The following is a 15702-nucleotide window of genomic DNA, read 5'->3' as shown; positions in this document are numbered from 1 at the left end:
TATACTTTCCTCCAAATCATTTATGTATATCACAAACAACAGTGGTCCCAGCACGGATCCCTGTGGAACACCACTGGTCACACGTCTCCATTTTGAGAAACTCCCTTCCACTGCTACTCTCTGTCTCCTGTTGCCCAGCCAGTTCTTTATCCATCTAGCTAGTACACCCTGGACCCCATGCGACTTCACTTTCTTCATCAGCCTACCATGGGGAAACTTGTCAAACGCCTTACTGAAGTCCATGTATACGACATCTACAGCCCTTCCCTCATCAATCAACTTTGTCACTTCCTCAAAGAATTCTATTAAGTTGGTAAGACATGACCTTCCCTGCACAAAACCATGTTGCCTATCACTGATAAGCCCATTTTCTTTCAAATGGGAATAGATCCTATCCCTCAGTATCTTCTCCAGCAGCTTCCCTACCACTGATGTCAGGCTCACCGGTCTATAATTAGCTGGATTTTCCCTGCTACCCTTTTTAAACAAGGGGACAACATTAGCAATTCTCCAGTCCTCCGGGACCTCACCCGTGTTTAAGGATGCTGCAAAGATATCTGTTAAGGCCCCAGCTATTTCCTCTCTCGCTTCCCTCAGCAACCTAGGATAGATCCCATCTGGACCTGGGGACTTGTCCACCTTAATGCCTTTTAGAATACCCAACACTTCCTCCCTCCTTATGCCGACTTGACCTAGAGTAATCAAACATCTGTCCCTAGCCTCAACATCCGTCATGTCCCTCTCCTCCGAGTACTCGTTTAGAATCTCACCCATTTTCTCTGACTCCACGCATAACTTTCCTCCTTTGTCCTTGAGTGGGCCAATCCTTTCTCTAGTTACCCTCTTGCTCCTTATATATGAATAAAAGGCTTTGGGATTTTCCTTAACCCTGTTTGCTAAAGATATTTCATAACACCTTTTCACCCTCTTAATTCCTCGTTTCAGATTGGTCCTACATTCCCGATGAATGTGGGGGAATAAGTTAAAGGTTTTCCATTTCATTCTCCGAAGAAATGAATTGATCAAAGAAATCCATTAATGGTTTGTTACTGAGTAAATGAGAGTGACTCACACTGGGTTTATGACAGTGTGTCAGTGCTGGCAAGAAAATCATTGGCTGTATATACCACCATCTGCTGGCTATAACCTGGAACTGCAGCTCAAACAGTATCCTGCTCCCTCAGCAGCACCATCTTCCGCTCTCAAAAAAAATAACACAGGGTGAAATTGAGCATTAACTGGATCCTGAAACTGGTGCTGGATGATTCGCCACTCCATATCGATTCTGTCTGATACTTTCCAGTGAAGTGAATAGTAAAGGAATTTGAGCTGGGTGCACATAAGCAGGGTAATCTACTGTCGCCCGATCTGGTTGAACCTCCTGGTGCCTCTGGGATAAAGGGGGCTGATTTATCAGAGTAATTGCAGCCACCTGGTACATGGATTCTGCTTTTGATTACTGGTCAAACACTAATTCCCTAGAGAAACAAAACAAAGTAATTTTGACACAGTGGGTCACTTGTTGCAAAGTATATTCTCCACTTATCCTGTTCTTCCTGGCTGAGAGTGTCTGTGGCCTGCCCCTCAGACAATACCAGTGCACCAGTTACTAGGGAGCCTGCAGGAGCAGCTCTGAAACCTGCCGTTAGGTGTGTCCAAGAATTGCTCTGGCATCTGAAACTGAGTGATGTGCAAGAGCAGCTCTGCAGGGTAGGTGAGAAAACCACCAAGTATTTACAGCACAGAAACAGACATCCACTCAAAAGGTCCGCGCTGGTGTTTATGCTCCATATGACAACCACCCACCCTCTCCGCCCGCAATCCTCCCCCATCCTTCTTCATCTCACCCCCTCAGCATATCCTTCTATTCCTTTCTTATCCAGCTTCCCCTTAAATGCATCTATACTGTTCACTTCAACCACTCCCTGCAGTAGCAAGTTCTACATTCTCACCACTCTCTCGGTAAAGAAGTTTGTCCCGAATTCCCAATTGGATTTCTTAGTGACTGTCTTATATTTATGCCCTGAGTCCTGGTCTCCCCCACAAGTGGAAACATCTTCTCTACATCTACCCTATCAAACTCCTTGATAATTTCAAAGACCTCTATCAGGTCACCCCTCAGCATTCTCTTTCTAGAGAAAAGAGACCCAGACTGTTCAATCTTTCCTGATAGTTAAAAGCTCTCCGTGCTAGTATCATTCTAATGTAGTAGAAGAGATGAGAAGGTGAATCAGGAAGTATTCCCTTGGTGACTAAGTTTGGATTTGTAATGCCTGCAGATTGTAGCAGATCAAAGGAGGGGCGCAGTTCCATAGTTTTAGGGTCTTGGAAACTAACATATGAGAATAGGAGACGGTGCAATGGGAATAGATTTCAACACCATAGGCATCCATAGAGGAGGACGAGTTATGGCAGGGCACATGGAGCTTAGGAGGTAACAAGAAAAATGTTCTCTGCTTTTTCTGTCTCCTATTGTGTGGGGTAGCCTCAGTTCGACATGACCAGTCAAAAGCTTGGGATTGAGGAAAGTGGGTGCACTGTAACTCTGTGGCATCTGAAAAATAAAACCCATTTTATTGAGCCCTACAAAATATTCCTCCCACATTAATGTCTTTGTTGTCTCTCCAAAGGGACTGAAAGTCATAGATTTTCAGATGACTGATTACATGCGTGTGCTGGAAAATGGAGTGCAGTTTGGATCTCCTGTATTACTCCAGAATGTTCACGAAGAATTGGACCCATCGCTTGCCCCCATACTCAATAAATCTGTTACTAAAACTGGTAAGTGTCATTGTCAAAGCTAGAGAGAAACTCAGGTGTGGTCAAGCCCCATCAAGCAGGATACCTGACAAGGTTGGCATGGGATCTCTTCGGTACCAAGAGGACTAAACCCATCTGTAACACTGAACACTAGGAGGACTAAACTCCTTTAACACTCAAAATGAATTGTCACCTGGGTTTCTAAGCCACAATGAGTAAACTGATTTAAAATGGCTGCCCTTACATCACCAGTGGCCTAATGGATTATGGGTTCAAGTCCCATCTGGGGTGCTGCAAGTAGACTTTAAAGCATTCTGTTTTACCACCGTTGAATACGCTGGGATAGATAGATTTTTGGTCCCACAGGGAATCAAGGGATATGGGGAGCAGGGAGGAAAGTGTAATTGAAGCCCAAGATCAGCCATGATTGTACTGAATGGCGGAGTAGGCTCGATGGGCCATATGGTCTACTTCAACTCCTGTTTCTTGTGTTCTTACAGTGAGGTTGATTTAAATGGCTCCCTTTGCAGAGGCAGAATTAATATGGCACCTTTTATGATTGAGTTGCAAAGACGAGGTCCCAGGTTCGATTCCCTGGTCTGTGTTGATTCAGCTGATCTGCGCTAGGGGAGCACTGTGGGTGCCACCTTTTTTGGTATGTAGAGGGTAATATCAGCAAGGATTCCCTGTTGCAGTCACTCCTAGTGGATAGTGGGTGCATGTGGGAATTGGGATGAGTCTAGGACTGAGCTTGCCTGTGATTTGCCACTACCTGCCGCCCCCCACCAGGGACAATAGCCTGCTGAAACTCTGTATTGGACATGCATGTAGAATGGGAACCAGGGAGAGGTTGGCAGGATCAAAAGAGTGATGCAAATGCAGAATAATGAGGAAGACTATTCAACAAGAATGTAATTATTTCTTTTAATAAACTAATAAGCACAGATGTTTCTCTGCCTCTCTGAAAGTAGTGCTTCCAACATGGGCAGCTATCTCTTTAATGAAGCCCACGGCACTGGTTTCACACTCGCGATGAAAGCTGTTTCTTCCCTTCCATAGGTGGGCGCCTGCTGATGAAACTTGGAGACAAAGAGATCGAATACAACATGGAATTCCGATTTTACATCACCACCAAGTTGTCTAATCCACACTACCCCCCAGAAATCTCTACCAAGACCACGATCGTCAACTTTGCTGTCAAAGTACAGGTTGGTGCTGGGCCAATATCAAACACAGTGGGGAGGATTTCCGGGTCGGGTAGAGGAGGCTATGTACAGGCAGAACGGAGTGTAGGGGTAGGGTACAGGAGGCTCTGTACAGGGGGGCTCAGGCTCCCCTCTTTCCCACTCTCATTTGACAGCAACAGGGTTTATTCATTTTAAACAGTGGTTGTGCTTGCCACCTTTGTGAGTGTTTTACCTTTACTGTGATTGAGAAAGAACCAATTGGACAGGTTTTCTTGCGTTTAGACAAGAAAGAGGTAAGTTTATTATACTTAACACTCTAGCCTAATTTAAAAATACTAAAAATACACTAAACGTTCACGCACACATTCACACGAGAATCACATACTTTCAAATAGATTACAGGAGGGAAACAGATTTGGTGGTTGGATTAAAGTCCAGAATAAATGGAACTTAAATACAGTCTGTAAAGTGGGTAATCCAGTAGTCCTCAGCTGAAGCTGTATCCTTGAAGTTCTTGGTTGGTCAAAGTGTATTTTGGCTGGCTTGCTGTACTCAGGGTTTCCTGAAGGCAGAATCTGTAGTTGGTTCTCTTGCTCTGGTAGCTGGCTGTAGCGGTCTGGAGGCTTGGAGGGTCCCCTAGTCACAGACGCTTTTTTCCCTTGATGTTTTCTGGGGAGAGGAAGGAGAGAGAGAGAGAGACAGGGGAGCATGAGCCTTCACAGCTGCTGTCTACTTGGTTACTGCTTGTCTGTGTAACAAACTTGTTTCTTCAGAGATGAGCAGGTGGTCACATGGTTCTGCTCAATCCCCTTTGTTTCTAATAAGGTTTCTTTGGAATCTTCTAATGAAATTCAAGGTTCTACATGCCCCAGGGTGTCCATTCACACTTGGAGGGGGTTGTTTCTTTCAGAGTCAATGGGTGGGGATGGCCATGACTGCCGCTGAAGCCATTCTAGATAATTCAGTCACTTAGAGCAAGCCATTTCCCTGGCTGGGCTTCTTGTTTGACTTTTTGTCTCCAGTCCAATCTCCTGGTAGTTGAGATATAAATGGCAGTGGCCATCTTGGCTGCTTGTTTTTTAAAAGTTACTTGTAGGGTTTTTTCTCATGAAAAGTCGAAGGTAAGTTTCCAACCAATGAAATTAGTATGTCCCATTTGGCATATAGGGTTTTCCTGACAATACCCTTTATATTTCTGACCTCTGCTGTAGGGCCTGGAGGCACAGTTACTGGGCATTGTGGTGAGGAAGGAGCGGCCGGAACTGGAGGAGCAGAAGGATTCGCTGGTTATGAACATTGCAGCCGGCAGGAAGAAACTAAAAGAACTGGAGGATGAAATTCTGAGGTAAGAGGTCATGTTTGACCTTGACAAGGCCAAAGATCAAGGAGTTCAAACTTGTTTCAACTTTCATCGGCATGATTTGGTAGCCCAGGAGCTGCTGGTCACTGAACCAGGATTTGTAATCAGTCCTTTGGGCTGAATAAGGGCACCAGCAATAATCTAGCTCTCCCATCAGCCCTACTGCAGAGTGCATGTGTGGTGTCGGTGGAGGATGAAGATCATGAGTGATGCTCCACCCAGTCAAACATCTTGCTATCAGTAAACTGGTCTAAATTCAGAGGAGGAGGAGAAGGGAAAAGTCTCCAACAATCCTGAAAGGTGGAGTTAGAGGTGTGCCCTAGTTATGAAGTAGACTTTGGGGAATGCATTATAGAAATACTGGATTTCATATTTGTTCACTGCTGGTCTGTCTCCTCCAGATTGCTGAACGAGGCAACAGGATCACTACTCGATGATGTGCAGCTTGTCAATACCTTGCAGACTTCGAAGGTAACTGCTACGGAGGTTGCAGAGCAGATAGACAGCAGCGAGGCAACAGAGGTGAAGATCGATGCTGCTCGAGAGGTTAGTGCACCAACAGCAACTGAACTCAATTCAACCAACATCTGAAAGGAGACGTTTAACTTTGACCTTTCTGGTCTAACCCTGACCTTTCACCTCAACGAACTCAATTCAAACCCAGTCTTAACCGACGGAATGTAAGGGTCCATGTGAAATGAATATGGGATGGTTTCAATCCAGTTTCTGTTGGACATGGATCCGCAGCCCCTAATTCAGCACATGGTTGGCAATACCAGAACTGAGAGGTTCTAACTATCAGGAAAGACTGAACAGGCTTTGCTTCTTTTCTATAGACAAGAAAAGGCTGACCCTAACGTGACTGATAGTGGGGAAAAAATAGAATTATGAAGGGTTTAATAGGGTAAGTTATAGACAATGTGTTTCCACTTGTGGGGGAGACCTGAACTAGGAGCCATAAATATAAGAATGTTACCAATAAATCCACTAGGGAATTCAAGAGAAAATTCTTTCCCCAGAGAGTGGTGAGAATGTGGAACTCGCTACCACAGGGAGTGGTTGAGGTGAATAGTATAGATACATTTAAGGGGAAGCTGGATAAACATGAGGAAGAAAGGAAAACAAGGATGTACTGACAGGGTGAGATGAAGAGGGGTTGGGAGGAGGATTGTGTGGAGCATAAACATTTCCATGGACATCATGGGCTGAATGGCCTATTTCTGTGCTGTAGACTTAATGTGGCTTGTGGGGGATATGCAGGTGCAGTACTGGGTACCCTTCTGAGTGTGGGGCTGAGACATGCTATCGAGATTTTTTTTTAACTTGTTCAAGGGATGTGGGCATCGCTGGCAAGGCCAGCATTTATTGCCCATCCCTAATTGCCCTTGAGAAACTGGTGGCTTGCTAGGCCATTTCAGAGGGCATTTAAGAGTCAACCACATTGCTGTGGATCTGGAGTTACATGTAAGCCAGACCAGGTAAGGACAGCAGATTTCCTTCCCTAAAAGACATTAGTGAACCAGCTGGGTTTTTACAACAATCAACAATGGTTCCATGGTCACCAATAGACTAGTTTTTGTAAAGGGAACTTCACTCCGCACCCTCAACAGGATGTGCCTGACCTGAAAGTACCTTTTTCCTTTATCTCTCTCTCCCTCCCTCTTTCCCTTTCGCTTTTCCTCTACACACACCCCACCGCCCCCTCCCAAGAATAGTCAAGTCTGGAGCTAATGAAAGTATGGATGAGGGTTTCAGATGACTCTCCTGTGGCTTTGTGTACAATATGCTGCATTATAAGGACAGGAGCTGTAACATGCAATATTTTATTTCAAGGTTAATGGCCACTTTGAGGTGAGGTACTGGAGGGCAGCAGTTGAGCTTGGAACTGTTTCCACAGCAAGAGTTAGCTCCTGCAGATGAGGCCGAGAGGGAATTGGGCAGATCACCAATAGCAGAAGATTACTTGGAAAAGGTAGTCTTGAATAATTGAGAAATGTTGACCTGCATGTTTGTTTGATCTCAGGGATATCGTTCATGTGCCGAGCGAGCTTCCATCCTCTTCTTTGTGTTGAACGACATGGGCAAAATCGATCCCATGTACCAGTTCTCACTGGATGCCTACAATGACCTCTTCAACCTGAGCATCGAGAAGAGCAAGCGCAGCCCCAAGCTGCATGAGCGCATCATCAATCTGAACGTGCACCACACCTATGCTGTGTACAGGTAACAGGCCAGTGTACAGTCCGTCTAATGAGGTTTCAGGGTCAAACAGTGGGAGCACACCATGTTAGAATAGGATGGGCTTTGCACATCCATTGTCACTCTTGCCTAATATTGCCTGAGAAATTCGTATTCCCAGCACCTGTTTCTCAGGTGAAAAATGGATGCTGAACAGTCCAATATGGCGTGCGGTGTGCATGTGTTCAGTCCACTCTGGAAGCTAGTTACAGTGCCTTGTAGTGTTCCAGGACAGCCGCCTGCAACCAGCGCTGGGCTCATTGATTATGTAAATGAGATCGTGGCTGATCTGTATCTTAACTCCACTTGCCCAGCTTGGTTCTGTTACCCTTAATATCCTGACTCAACAGAAATCTATCAATCTGTTTCTGCCTCAGAGATGTGTAGGGTACCAGATTAATCAAGTTACTTTTAGTGTGCCAAATTCTCATCACTCCTAGTATAGCAGCAGGAGTGTTAATATGGCGAGGGCAGAGGGAGCAGTCGGGTAAAGTTTGTTTGTTCACCCTGCCTCTTGTTTCTAGGTACACATGCCGAGGACTCTTTGAGCAGCACAAGCTGCTTTTCAGTTTCCAGGTGTGCATCAAGATCCTAGAGGTGGCTGGAAAACTCAACATGGGCGAATACAACTTCTTCCTACGGGGGGGTGTGGTGAGTGTACCAGCAGGAGGTTTGTCTCTGTACCAACAGGGAGTGAGGTGGGTGTACTGGGCTGGGGGTTGTGGGGTGCATCAGCACGGGGTGGGGTGGTTGGGGGGAGGGGTGAGAGTACCAGTGGGTGGTGTGATGAATGTGTACCAGCGGGAGTGGGGGGTGGTGAGTGTACCAGTAGGAGCGGGGGGGTTGTGTGTGCGTGTGTGTTTACCAGCGGGGCGGGGGTGGGGTGTGGTGAGTGGGTGAGTGTACCAGTGGTCTGTGTTTCAAGATAAAGCAGAGCAAAGAACAGTACAGCACAGGAACAGGCCATTCGGCCCTCCAAGCCTGCGCCGATCTTGATGCCTGTCTAAACTAAAACCTTGATTTTAGAAGTTGGGATAATTCAAGTAGGAATAGTTAATTTACATTTTGATAATAGCAGATTAGAGTAAGGAAGGGAGTTAAGGAATTCTAGTTGAGATCCAGGGAATGGGAGATGGGGGCAATGAGTCTAGACTCAAATACAGTGAGGATGTAGGCAGGAGGAATAGTGTGTAGGATGGAAGATTTGAAGCTTAGGGGGAATAAAAGTAGAAGCTTCAGAGGGAATACTGACTATTGTATTGATAAAACAGGGGCCACTAACATGAACAACATGCATTTATATAGCACCTTCAATGCAGTAAAACATCCCAAGGTGCTTCACAAGAGCAGTTATCAAACAAAATTTAACACTGAGCCCATATAAGGAGATACCAGGACAAGTGAGCAAAAGCTTGCTCAGAGTTAGCTTTTAAGGAGCATTTTAAAGGAGGAGAGAGAGGCAGAGAGGTTTAGGGAGGGAATTCCAGAGCCACCAATGGTGGAGTGTTTAAAATTGGGGATGCAAAAGAGGCCTGAATTGGTGGGAGTGCAGAGATCTTACAGGATTGTGGGGATGGAGGACATTACGGAGATGGGGGAGGGAGCAAGGCCATGGAGGGATCTAAAACAAGTTTTACCAGGAGCCAGTGGAGGTCAACGGGCACAGGAGTGATGTGTGAACGTGATTGGGTACAAGTTAGGATTCCGACAGAGGAGAGAATAGAGAGAGAAGTTGGAGGCGCAGGTGAGAGTGAGCTTGCCAGTGAGATAAGCAGCTTTATTCGTGTTCTATCTAGGACTGTAGATGAGGTGCTAGGGGGAACCTCTTCAGATATGGGAGCGGCAATGAAGATGAATTTGGGCTTTATAGAGAGTAGGGTGCTGGCTGTTGTAAGGTTATAAAGGGAACTGTAAAATATGACCATTTTGTTTTCCTGCCTTCTACAGGTGTTGGATAGAGAGGAGCAGATGGACAATCCCTGTCCTGGCTGGCTTGCAGACATCAACTGGGACAACATTACAGAGCTCGATAAATTGACAAACTTTCACGGAATTATGAATTCCTTTGAGCAGTATCCCAAAGACTGGCATGCCTGGTACACTAATGCTGAACCGGAAACTGCAGTGTTGCCAGGTGAGTGTCCTCAGAACAGCCCAAGCACGGGCTCCTACCAGGCACCACTCTTGCTGGCCGTAGCTAACAGGACACTGTGGGCACACTTTCCTCGAGATTATCCATCCATTGAAAGCGTTACATAGAATTAACAGCACAGAAACAGGCCATTCAACCCAACTAGTTCATGCCAGTGTTTATGCTCCACATGTGTCTCTCCCATCCCTTTTTCATCTCATCCTATCAGTATATCCTATTCCTTTCTCCCTCATGTGTTTATCTAGCTTCCCCTTAAATGCATCTCTGACTTGTGTGGCTACTTATCAATCTGCATGCTGAGATTTCTCTGCTTCTGCACCCTATTGACTTTGTTACCTTCCAAGAGTGGCCGCCTTATTCGTCCTCCTAAAATGAACCACCTCACACTTGACTGTATTGAATTTCATTTCCAAACCCTTCATGCATTAGATGAAGCTCCCAGTTAGCTCTCCTGCAATTTCCCAATATGCACGTGGCTCCCAGATGGACACACGAACCCAAGACCAACCCTCTTGTCTTTATCTATACTCCCAGCTTCTAACTCAAACTGTATCTGTATAAGTTTCCTCCTCCCTTGTATTAGTGGGCTGTTTTCTTTTTCTGTACATATGCACACCAGTTACTGTACTAATCTGATTTTATCCTTCCCTCTGTCTGATCTTCCTCATGAGATGTCTCGACCCTTCATATCCTGCTCAGAATCATTCCTTGCTAGCCTCCATTGGTTCCCCATCCCGCCAACAGTAGTTTCCAAACCCTCATCCACCATGGCTTTTCTCCCCCACCCACCTTGTCTCTGTAACCTCCCCCAGCTCTAATCTTCTGCGCAAATTAGAACGGCAGATTGACTGTAGCTTGTTCCTTCTAGAGAGGACCCCACACCTGCTCGCAGTTCTAATTCACCCTGCTCTTTGTTGTGTTCTTCAGTGGAATGGGATAATACATGTAATGAGCTACAGCGGATGCTGATAGTACGCTCCTTAAGACAGGACCGCATTGCGTTCTGCGTGACGTCGTTCATCGTTAACAACCTTGGTTCCAAGTTTGTGGAGCCTCCTGTGCTGGATATGAGATCGGTTAGTGAGAAATGGAGCACCAAATCAGAATTCCAGCAAATAGCCAGCCTTCAGGAACACTAAATCACTGTTCCCCCTCCTCACAGGTCATTGATGACTCCAACTCCAGGACCCCGCTAATATTCGTGCTCTCTCCAGGGGTGGACCCCACCAACTCCTTGCTACAGCTCGCAGACTACTCGGGTATGTCGAACAGGTTCCTCGCGCTCTCGCTGGGTCAGGGGCAAGCACCCATCGCCACACGAATGATCACAGAAGGAGTGGCAGAAGGTATGTAGAGCTGATAGATGAGCACATAGATTGGAAGTATCTGGCCTGTTACAAAGCATTTAAAGCACAAAAAGGCCATTTGGCCCAACTGGTCCATGCTGGTGTTTTCCCTCCATACGAGCTACATCTCACCCTATCGGCATATCCTTCTATTCCTTTCTCTCTCATGTGCTTATCCAGCTTCCCTTAAATGCCATTTGCCTCAACCACTCCCTGTGATAGCGAGTTCCACGTTCTCACCACTCTCTGGGTAAAGAAATTGCTCCTGAATTCCCTAGTGGATTATTAATGGCCCCTAGTTCTAATCTCGCCTGAAAGTGGAAACATCTTTTCTACTTTTAACTCTGTTCTAGTTCATCCACCCTGCCAGACCCTATAGTCCCTATGTCAAGGCATCCCAGCTGGTTCTTAAAGGGTTTTCACCTGTGTTACCCTTCCTGGATTCCATGTGGTGATTCCTCTCTGCACCTCTCCTGAATTTGCCTTTCACCAGTGCGAGCAAGTTTTGAGCCAGTTTCGTCTTACAACCTCATTCAGATGTGCATGTGGGATGCTGTTGCTGAGCCCACGGGAGAATTAATCATTCGGTCCCTCCCAGCTGATCTGTCCAGACAAATCTAGACCTCCTTTTCCCTCGTCACAGCACCCAACTTTTCTCAAATGGTTCTGAGACCTTTACATCCATCAACCTACATAGATATTAATTCCTAGCATCGGTAAAATGATGGCTTACATTGTCTGTGAATTACCCAGGCTTCACATGTACTGGGTAAGAGAGAGACAATAGTGATGCAGCACAAAGACTAACCTGGTGACCTATTTTCTCTGCTTTGATTGACAGGTAACTGGGTGTTCCTTGCAAACTGTCACCTATCGCTCTCCTGGATGCCCCAGTTGGATAAGCTGATAGAACAGCTGCAAATCCAGGATCCACATCCCGACTTCCGTCTCTGGATAAGTTCCAGTCCTCATCCTGACTTTCCTGTCTCCATCCTACAAACAAGCATCAAGATGACAACGGAACCACCAAAGGTAATCCCAGGGCACTTGTCTCCATTCACATTTCAGGTGTTCCTTTCACTACTCTGATGGCTCAAAGCTCATGGAATAAATAGCAACATGGATGCAAAATTGGCTGTGTGATAGGAAACCAAGTAGTAGTTAATGGATTTTTTTTTGGACTGGAGGTAGGTTTGTGGAGTTCACCAAGAGTTGGTTTTAGGACCATTGCTGTTCCTGGCATATCTCAATGACCTAGACCTTTGTGTACAGAGCGCAATTTCAAAATTTGCAGATGATACAAAACTTGGAAACATTGTAAACTGTGAGGAGGACAGTGTAGAACTTCAAAAGGTCATAGGCAGGTTGGTGGAATGGGTGGACAAGTGGCAATAAAATTTAACGTGGAGAAGTGCGAAGTGATTCATTTTGGTAGGAAGAATGCAGAGTTCTGACGTAAGGTCACAGACCTGAAACGTTAAATGTTTCTTTCTCCACAGATGCTTCCAGACCTGCTGAGTATTTTCAGCATTTTCTGTTTTGATTTCAGATTTGCAGCATCCGAAGTATTTTGCTTTTATGATTAAGGAGGTTATGTTAAACGTGTATAGGACAGTGGTTCGGCCTCAATTGGAGTTCTGGGTGCAGCACTTTAGGAAAGATGTGAAGGCATTGGAGAGAGTGCAGAAAAAGTTCCTGACAATGGTTCCAGGAATGAGGAACTTCAGTTACGTAGATAGACTGGAGAAGTTGGGTGGCACAGTGACGCAGTGGTTAGCACCGCAGCCTCACAGTTCCAGCGACCCGGGTTCAATTCTGGGTACTGTCTGTGCGAAGTTTGCAAGTTCTCCCTGTGACTGTGTGGGTTTCCGGCGGGTGCTCTGGTTTCCTCCCACAGCCAAAGACTTGCAGGTTGATAGGTAAATTGGCCATTGTAAATTGCCCCTAGTGTAGGTAGGTGGTAGGAGGAATGTGGTAGGGAATATGGGATTAATGTAGGATTAGTATAAATGGGTGGTTGAAGGTCGGCACAGACTCGGTGGGCCGAAGGGCCTGTTTCAGTGCTGTAAAAAAAAAGTTTATTATTTAAAAAAAAAAGGGTTGGGACTGTTTTCTTTGGAGAAGAGAAAGTTGAGAGGAGATTTGATAGAGGTATTCAAAATCATGAGGAGTCTGGACAGGGTAGATAGGGAAAACCTGTTCCCATTTGTGGAGGGATCGAGAATAAGAGGACACAGATTTAAGGTAATTGGCAAAAGAAGGAATAGCGACACGAGGATAAACTTTTTCACACAGCGAGTGGATAGGATCTGGAATGCACTGCCTGAGAGTGTGGTGGTGATGGATTCAATCGAGGGAATTGGATTGTTATCTGAAAAGGAAGAATGTGCAGGGCTGTGGGGAGAAGGCCGGTGAGTGGCACTAGGTAAACTGCACTTTTGGAGAGCCAGCACGGACATGACCTCCTTCTGTGCTGTAACAGTTCTGTAATTCTGTTTTGATGCTGAAGCTGAGCTGCTGGGCCTTGTCACACACCTGCAGATGGCTCGCAGTTTCAGGCTCCTTTTCTTCACTGGCTGCTCATCCTTGGGTATGTCCCGAGAGGGGGAGTGCCATTTGGCACAGGACTGTGCGCAGCGAATTGATCCGACTTGTACCCATTATACACCTGTAAAATGGGCGTGACAACCAATTTCTCAGCCCCCCCCGCTTAATCTCTTTCAGCCAGTGATTTTGTTGTCACTCGACTGGGCTCGGGGATTATTTAATACAGTACTGCTGTGCTTTAGGAGAAATTTGGAGCTGAATGTGGGAAAGGATTGAAGTTCTCTGGATGTCCTGAGCTTTGGCTCACTTGCCCCCTTGCTCATGGTTGTCTCTCTCTTTTTCCACCCTGCCCTCTCGTTTTGCATCACAGGGCATCAAAGCAAATATGAAGCGTTTGTACAACCTGGTCACCATTCAGCAATTCAGCCGCTGCTCCAAGCCCAAGAAATATAAGAAGCTGCTGTTCGCAATGTGCTTCTTCCACAGCATCCTCCTGGAACGCAAGAAGTTCCAGCAGCTTGGCTGGAATATTATTTATGGGTTCAATGACTCAGACTTCGAGGTAAGCATGTGTAACTGAGAGCTGGCACTCAGCGAGTGCTGTTTGACTGCGACAAGATTACTTGGGCTGCAGAAACTGCCTTGTTAGTAAATCGCGTGCTCTATATTTTATATATAAATATATATATTTTATATTTTCCACTTTTAAAAAAAAAAAGTATATTTAGGTTCATTGAGCTGAGGAATGCCCAGTCCCCATCAAAAACTCCCAGGACAGGTACAGCATGGGGGGTTAGATACAGAGTAAAGCTCCCTCTACACTGTCCCCATCAAACACTCCCAGGACAGGTACAGCACGGGGTTAGATACAGAGTAAAGCTCCCTCTCTACTGTCCCATCAAACACTCTCAAGATAGGTACAGCATGGGTTAGATATACAGTAAAGCTCCCTCTACACTGTCCCCATCAAACACTCCCAGGACAGGTACAGCACGGGGGTTAGATACAGAGTAAAGCTCCTTCTACACTGTCCCATCAAACACTCCCAGGACAAGTACAGCACGGGGATTGGCTGGTCAATTTGGAGCACTTCCTGCCTGCAATCAGGGGGAGCAGCTGCACCTGTGTTGCTGCAACTGCAGAGTGGAGAGTGGAGACTGCAGCAACTGGAGAGAGGAGACTGGAGAAAGGTGAATGCAGAGTGGAGAGAAAGCATCAAGGAAGGCTGCAATTGTTTTGGAGAGGTGGGTGTCAGGGCACCTGAAAGACTCTTAAGTTTGAACTGTTTGGGGGAGGGAGAAGAGGCCTGAAGACTCAGAGGTGGGGCAGCCAAATCCAGTAGGGGCCCCTGTATTTGTATTGGTGCTTGCACACAGGGAGCTCCCTCCCCACCCCAACTGCCTGCTCGGGACAGCTGGAGTTGCCCGGGTGAAGACTGTCTTGTTAAAATCAGAAGAGGAGAGTACCGGGCGGCTCCAGCCGTCCCGGGCGAAGAAGCCTCCCCCAACTGGAAGACAACAAACAGTTTTGGACTAATTTTGATAAAGGTGCTCCAACTGGCAGTTGGATCAAACATCCTTTTCAGCCTTTCTCTCCCTTCCTCCACTCAGTCGTGTCAGTCACCTATCCTCCCCTTTTCCTTTACCATCCTACCCCATCTCCTCTACTCCCACTCCACTTTGTTTAAAGTTTGCTTTTTTTTGTTGCACTTGTGTAAATTTGTTTTGTTTCTTGGGGGTGGACGTGGCTCTTAGACCCCAAGGCAAGCCCTCCTTCGCCAGTGGCGAGGCCTTCCCGTACATATGCTGCTGCGGCTGCTGCAGCTGCACCTGTTGCCCCGTCACCGTTTGCTTTATTAACATCGAAGCATGGGGTCAAGAGCTACGTCCACCCGAACATGACTATAGAGGGATGCGTGAAAGCAATGGCCGAGGTTGTCGGCCCTTCGGCCGTTGTTGCAGCCTCTAAAATGTACGGGCAGGCAGTGTTATTCCTGAAGACCGAGCGGGCGGTGTCCCTGGCTCTGAGCAAGGGGCTCACCGTGGGCGGGACCTTTCTGCCAGTGGACCCCCTGGAGGCCACTGCGCAAAGGCTCATTCTATCCAATGTCCC

General features: G+C 46.5%; 1 protein-coding gene across 1 annotated transcript in view; it reads left to right on the top strand.

Moving 5' to 3' along the window:
• The first annotated feature begins 2644 nt into the window (after positions 1-2644).
• Positions 2645-15702, top strand: part of LOC137357587 (dynein axonemal heavy chain 2-like) — a 30846-nt gene continuing 17788 nt past the window's right edge. Inside the window, exons 1-11 of the mRNA XM_068024031.1 lie at positions 2645-2781; positions 3820-3968; positions 5159-5292; positions 5709-5853; positions 7331-7530; positions 8070-8196; positions 9493-9679; positions 10625-10773; positions 10860-11043; positions 11885-12075; positions 13961-14152. Coding sequence (XP_067880132.1) covers positions 2655-2781; positions 3820-3968; positions 5159-5292; positions 5709-5853; positions 7331-7530; positions 8070-8196; positions 9493-9679; positions 10625-10773; positions 10860-11043; positions 11885-12075; positions 13961-14152 — 1785 coding nt within the window. The 5' untranslated portion in view covers positions 2645-2654. The remainder of the gene's footprint in view (positions 2782-3819; positions 3969-5158; positions 5293-5708; positions 5854-7330; positions 7531-8069; positions 8197-9492; positions 9680-10624; positions 10774-10859; positions 11044-11884; positions 12076-13960; positions 14153-15702) is intronic.

Source organism: Heterodontus francisci, chromosome 48 (genome assembly GCF_036365525.1).
Source record: "Heterodontus francisci isolate sHetFra1 chromosome 48, sHetFra1.hap1, whole genome shotgun sequence".
In the NCBI taxonomy this organism is placed as follows: Eukaryota; Metazoa; Chordata; class Chondrichthyes; order Heterodontiformes; family Heterodontidae; genus Heterodontus; species Heterodontus francisci.
Note: the sequence above shows the minus strand (reverse complement) of the source record. Positions and strands in the feature narration are given on the sequence as shown.